Genomic DNA, 6,305 nt, shown 5'->3' with positions numbered 1-6,305 from the left:
TTATAATAATTTGAATCATTAGGAAAAATATAATAAAGAACAATAGTTTAACTAAATATTCTCCAAATATACATAACTTTTGGAGGATCTGACGTCAGATACTGATACTGAAAGACAGTTTTGAAGAATACGAGCAACAGAAACGTTAATATACCTTTATAGAACAAAGGTTTCTCCAAGTAAGAATGTCTTCATAATCTTATCTCCCATTCCATCTTCATAAGGAAACAAGTGACCACTACCTTTAAGTTCATGATATCGAATCCACGGTAGTCGTTCTGCAACATATCGTTGCAGAACGACTGATACTAAGCCGTCCTCATCGCCTTGCCATATGTGAACAGAGCCTTCGTTGTTAGGGAACGGGTCCTCGAGGTCCATAGGGTCGAATTCCCAAGTTTTAATTCCAATCATCATGTCGCGATGGATGGACTCGAACTCCCCTTGTTGCCTTATCTGTGCCTGAGGCCACGAATGAACCATTTTTCGTTTACTCAAACATGCAATATATCAAAAGTATACCGTTATATACAGAGAAGGGGAGCCTTGGAGTAACTAGTAAAGTTGCTGCCATGTGACCAGGAGGTTACGGGTTCAAGCCCTGGAAACAGCCTCAGTGCACCGGGCTGCCTTTTTTATATTGTTATATACAGAAACCGTTCTACTTCTACGCGATGGCTAGTCAGTATAAACAACCTATACTTATAGAAATGCTAGAACTTCATGTTGGCAAGATTAACAATCGAATTCTCACCCGATATGGATCTTGCGAGGCATCAAACCTCGGTGCCAATTGCATATCTTGAGTTGAAAAGATGACCGGGTTGTGAGCTGCGACGCTAGAAGAAGGAAAAAATTTCTGTGTGTTCCACCAGTAAGTCAGCCACGGAAGATAGTGTGCAACGCGAACTGTCCACAGGTCCGGTGCTGGCATATCGTAGTATATTTTCTCCGTCAAGTTTGCAGGAAAACCAGGCCACCATATGTTAGCGACAGGCGTTAGAAGCGCTGCTCCGGCCAATCTGTTAAGACATTTGTTCAGTGACATGACACAATAGCAGCGAATAGCGAAAAAAAAAATCGAACATTACCTATGAGGAGTGTATTTTAGACAGCCCCATACTGCTTGTCCGCCCATCGAAAATCCTGTTACATAGAATTTGGATCCTAGTTTCAATTGATCGGCTAGTTCCTCAACGTCACGCGCTAAGGTCTTAGGTGTTCGTTGTGGATGAGGATCGCTTTCTCCATAACCAGGTCGATCAAACGATACAATGTATATACCCAAACTCTCGATAACATCCTGCACCCGAATATGTCATTGCAGATAATGCCATTGTTAGACAGAATTACAAGAACCTATACTAACAACAACAACAATGACAACATCAACATACTCGGTAAATGTACGCAGTCCATACCACTACCTCAGATGAAGTAGAGAGGCTGTTTCATAGACCCCCAGCTCCGAACAAAAAGTAGTACTATACACTATTAACTAGATGACTCCAACCTATGGGCAAAGCCATAAGACTACTAGCAAGGCTACACCAAAACACACATATCTACTGGCCTATGACTCACCCACATGCACTAGCCTTCTAACCTAATTCGCTTCCTCCATACCTTCCTATCTAGGGTCATGTCGATAGAAATTAGCGACAGACAAATTCTGTAGTGACCTATAACTACAATATCATATCTTTGTACCCCTTTTTCATATATCAAGTTGATTGCGAGAGAAAAAGAGAAGGTAAAAGGGCATTACAAGAGAAAGGGTGCTGGTGAAAGCGACATCATGCCTACAACAGTCGAATCCATGGATGAACACAATCTTGTACTTTGCTTGAGCTTTATCAACACCTTGTTCTTTATAAGCCAAATGCCTTCCATCGGAGAGTTTTATACGCGGTGCAGTGATCGGAGGGCCATTGAGGGAACCACAAATTCGCGGAGGAGGTGGCGTAATTGCTTGATAAACAAATGCCAAGACACCAATGAAGAGAATTACAAGTATTTTCCCAGTCATACCTGAAATTGTTCAGACTTATAGAGACTAAATGTTTGTTACATCAAATGAAATCGAATCAATTCTGGGACATTGAAAATGAGAAAACCAAAGGCAAATCTCACATCGGCAAAACATAGGAGATCGACGTGCTATAAGGAAACAAGCCCTTGACCCTAGTGACACGTTTTAAAGCCGTGCGAGCCTAGTCCCAAAACACTGCAGACAATATCACTAGTGGCTTCATTTGTTACTGACAACTTAACTCTTAACTAATTCGAAACACAATACAAAATCGTTACGAACATCTGTCATATCATTTATCTACATGTATCAAAGTCCATTATAATGGAACACACACACACACACACAGAAGCATACACATACTGAGTGTTCAAATGATTTGGCTTTATATAAACACGAGAGCAGGGAAGGAAACCAGAATAACAGATACGAGTTCGGCAGAATCAGGAGGATCAATAGTGTTCTCACTTATTTTCCGACTCGAAACCTGAACCTATTGGTCGATGATCGAGGTACTCAATCACTTGAGCAAGCCTCAGTTAATATGTACAAATAATCTATCGAGAACTCAATAAGCGAAAAGAATTTTGATTCAGAGTCGTTAAACTAAAAATCCTGGTTCCGCCTCTGAATCAAGAGGGATATCTGATCAGTACCTATCTCTTCAAGAATCCCAAATTAGAATTAAAAATCACAACCTTCCACAAATCAATGTTCAGTTTTACATTCTTCAATATGCATTCAAAATTCAAATTCAGTAGCATCCAAGAATACAGCAACGACAACAACATACCCGGTGTATTCCCGCAAAGTCGGGTTTTGGGAGGGTAAAGTGTACGCCGTCCATACCACTACCTCAGATGAAGTAGAGAGGTTATTTCCGATAGACCCCCGGTTCAAGATGTATAACAGTATAACAAACAAAAACACAAAAGCACACAACAGGATGGGATAACACAGTGCTAAAGAATATGACCATGAATTAAACTTTAAGAAAGTCAACACAAAAAGAACCTGAAGAAGCATAGAAATTTGCCATCTCCCTGTGAATTATTTTTGAGGTGAAAGAATAATTGATGATCTTATCGATAATCCTTTTTTTAAATTTATTTTATACACTATTCCACCAGTTCCAAACAATATTGCAAAACAAGATGACAGGGACAAACAATAAAATACAAAATTAGGTAATAATTAATAAGTCATTTGAAAGAATTCAGTAATAAATTACGAGTTTGTCGCGAACCATGCTTTTGTGTTAAAGAATTCATATAATATGTATAAATAATCTATTCAAAACTTTGAAAGCAAAACAAATTATCGTTCATAACTCATAAACTAAAAATCCTGGCTCCGCTTTTGTGTTTATTGAAGAATCCACTAATACATTTCATACTAGTTCTTTAGAAGAAAAAACTCATCAAAAGTAAGAGACTAAACAAACTCCAAATAACAACTTATATTGCTCGATAGCTACATATAAGATCCTTCAAAAATAATATACTTTTGAAATGTTAAGAGTGCGATAACATATTTAAAGAGTCTGAACAATATAAATTACAACTAGGGAGAAAGATATAACTACATTAACGAAGGATAAACAACGTAAAATCTTGTAATAATCTGTCTTCTGCACTATTCAGGATCATTGATGGCGAAGAAGCTATCAACGCGAATATAATGATGTAGATTCCGAAGCATAGAGTTATAGTCAACTTCTGGTAACGCGGGCAAGTCCACATTGCCTAATCTTGATATTGCGAGTGCATAAGGCACAAGTACCTCTAAAGGGCGGGGAATGTCCTTAGAGTAACCAGTAAAGTTGCTGTCATGTGACCAGGACTTGCAGCCCGGGGCACTAAAGCTCTCGCTATATATAGGATCCAGGGAAGGGCCTGAACGTAAGGGTATATTGTACGCAGTCTTACCTTGCATTTCTGCAATCGGCTGTTTCCAAAGCTTGAATCTGCAAACTCCTGGTCACATGGCGACAACTTTACCAGTTACTCCAAGGCTCCCGTTCAAACTTGCAGAATTCCACAGCTTTTGCATATTCAAGCGGGTTCCAACATTCTTCGATAGGTAGCATCGATCGCTCAGCATCTCTCTTCATCAAAGTCGCGACGCAGAAAAGATGTTTTACGAGGCTAGTGACCTCCACATTGCTTAATCTTGATATCGCGAGTGCATAAGGCACAGGTACCTCTATAGGGCTGGGAATGTCCTTGGAGTAACTGGTAAAGTTGCTGTCATACGACCAGGAGTGACGGGTTCAAACCCTGCAAACAATCTCTGGCAAAAATACAAGGTAAGGCTGCGTGCAATAGACTCTTGTAGTCGGTCCCTGTAGATAAGTAATAACACAAATTCCATTGACAAGAACAAGTACAATACACTAAAGAGAAGATTAGCATGATCTCTGCACAAGGATGACACACGTGTCTATGTAGGCACAATACACTGAAGGGTCTATGTATGCACACGTGTGTGCCACGTAGGCATTAATGTTGTTAAAAATACAATTTTAATTAGTCTAAGGGGTAATAGGACCCTCCTAAAGTTCGGGTGTGTCTCAACCTTTTCGCGTATATTTCATAATAGAGCATTTTCCCTTTAGTAAATCAAGAATGAATTATGAATTTGGAATTCATTTTGGAAAATAAAGTGCCTTTTACTTCCTCTGTTTACTTTTAGTTGTCAAGTTTCGCTTCACAAGAATTAGTTTTTGACTACACTTACGAGAACTCATAAATCCCGGTTCGCCTACGCGTTTATTTAGAATTCCACTGAATATATACATATAATAAACTTTTTTTGAACACCCTTGTCCGTATAATAAACTCATAACCTATACCAATTACAACTCGACATATCTAATTATTCTTTAATATAATTCTCTCATATGATACGGACAATTTCTTCACATCGAGCATTAACTAAAAGACTTACTTAGAAGTGAATGTTTGTTTCTCTAGATTAGACATCTCTATAAATTAATTAATGGGGCAAATTAAAGAGGAATTTCTTTTTATATATATAATTAAATACTAGAATTTGTTGAATGAAACTTTTGACTTAATGTAAGGTCATCTCAATTTGCCAAAGTTTGTTGATTCTAATTCAATTAATTAAATAAGCTTGATATATATTCTCTTGGTTAATTTCAAATCAATAATAACAATGTCACTAATATTCGAAACAAACTTAAAACTACTAGTTTAGAAATTGTGAGTTAATATTCGTGCAATTAATAAATTCTTTCCTTGAAATTAAGTCTAAAACTAATTTGTACTAGGGATATTCAAAGATATAATAGAATTCATGTTTAAAATATTATTAAATTAGTTACTATGTAGAGCCGTCAATATGGGTCAGGCCCGTTGGGTCGGCCTGACTCGTAAATTGATGGAGTTGGGCTTCATTTTTGCAGTCCATTTAAGAACAGGATTTTTTAGCCCGGCCTGGATAAGTTCGTAGCCCGTGGGGCTTGAGAAATGTGGGTTGGGCTAGCCCATGGGCCGGCCCGTAAGTCAAATATATGCAACTATTTAGATTGGTTATTAGTATTTTTATTTGGTTAGAAGGATATCATGTCAAAAGTTATTTAATTTCGCTATTCGGAGTATTTTTTGGGGTGTTGGAGACTTGATTAGCAAGAATTAATACTAAGTAATATTGTCTGGTAATATTTATGTTTATTAACATTCTAAAATTAAATTATAAAATATTATTTTTTAAAAAGTGGGCTAGCCCGTGAGATCCGCAGCCCACAGAGTAATGGTGTGGGCCTGGTATTTTTTGACCCATCTTTTTGATGGCCAGCCCGACCTAACCCGTCAAACTCAAAGCCCGTTGTGGGCTAGCCCGAATGGGCTGGGCCGACCCGTGTTGACAATTCCATTACTATGTTATGTCCTATATGGTAGCTTGTGATCAACTAATTATACAAAGATTGTTCGGTGTATAAATTATTTCGCGTTAGTAGGATTTAGAAAAGGACAGTATCTCGACAGATGTGATGTAGACAACCAACTTTAATCATTAGTGACGGCTTCCATGATGCAAATTCGTGATCCATAAGTTACAAAAGCACAACTTTATCGTTGCTCCAAGATATATATATATATATATATATATATATATATATTAAAAAGATAAATACAAATTAAATGGTAGTGTTTTAAACAGGCTATTCATAAAAACTTTACCATTAACACTAGCGTATAATACAATATATTCCTTTTAACTTTTAATTATATGCCCTTAATTTACT

General features: G+C 37.5%; 1 protein-coding gene across 2 annotated transcripts; it reads right to left on the bottom strand.

The window, feature by feature from the left end:
• Positions 1–3,189, bottom strand: LOC107842266. Of its 2 annotated transcripts, none has more exons than XM_016686021.2 (5): positions 3,047–3,189; positions 1,769–2,031; positions 1,092–1,303; positions 755–1,022; positions 1–462 (listed from the first exon to the last, which is right to left on the bottom strand). In XM_016686021.2, exons 1-5 carry the CDS (start codon positions 3,069–3,071, stop codon positions 157–159), a joined length of 1,074 nt encoding a protein of 357 aa, XP_016541507.2. In that variant the 5' UTR covers positions 3,072–3,189; the 3' UTR covers positions 1–156. The 2 variants fall into 2 exon arrangements, with proteins under 2 accessions (XP_016541507.2, XP_016541508.2); XM_016686022.2 differs by lacking the exon at positions 3,047–3,189 and adding an exon at positions 2,826–3,022.
• Positions 3,190–6,305: the final 3,116 nt, after the last annotated feature.

This window comes from Capsicum annuum, chromosome 9 (assembly GCF_002878395.1).
Source record: "Capsicum annuum cultivar UCD-10X-F1 chromosome 9, UCD10Xv1.1, whole genome shotgun sequence".
NCBI classification, from domain to species: Eukaryota; Viridiplantae; Streptophyta; class Magnoliopsida; order Solanales; family Solanaceae; genus Capsicum; species Capsicum annuum.
Note: the sequence above shows the minus strand (reverse complement) of the source record. Positions and strands in the feature narration are given on the sequence as shown.

What these genes read in the sequence shown, in the direction of transcription:
- LOC107842266 (XM_016686021.2), bottom strand. Translation starts at nt 3,071, where the DNA reads ATGGCAAATTTCTATGCTTCTTCAG. An exon ending in CTAAAATACACTCCTCATAG is followed by an intron (nt 1,023 to 1,091) that starts GTAATGTTCGAT and finishes ATGTCTTAACAG; the next exon opens with ATTGGCCGGAGCAGCGCTTC. An exon ending in CCTCGCAAGATCCATATCGG is followed by an intron (nt 463 to 754) that starts GTGAGAATTCGA and finishes TCGTGGCCTCAG; the next exon opens with GCACAGATAAGGCAACAAGG.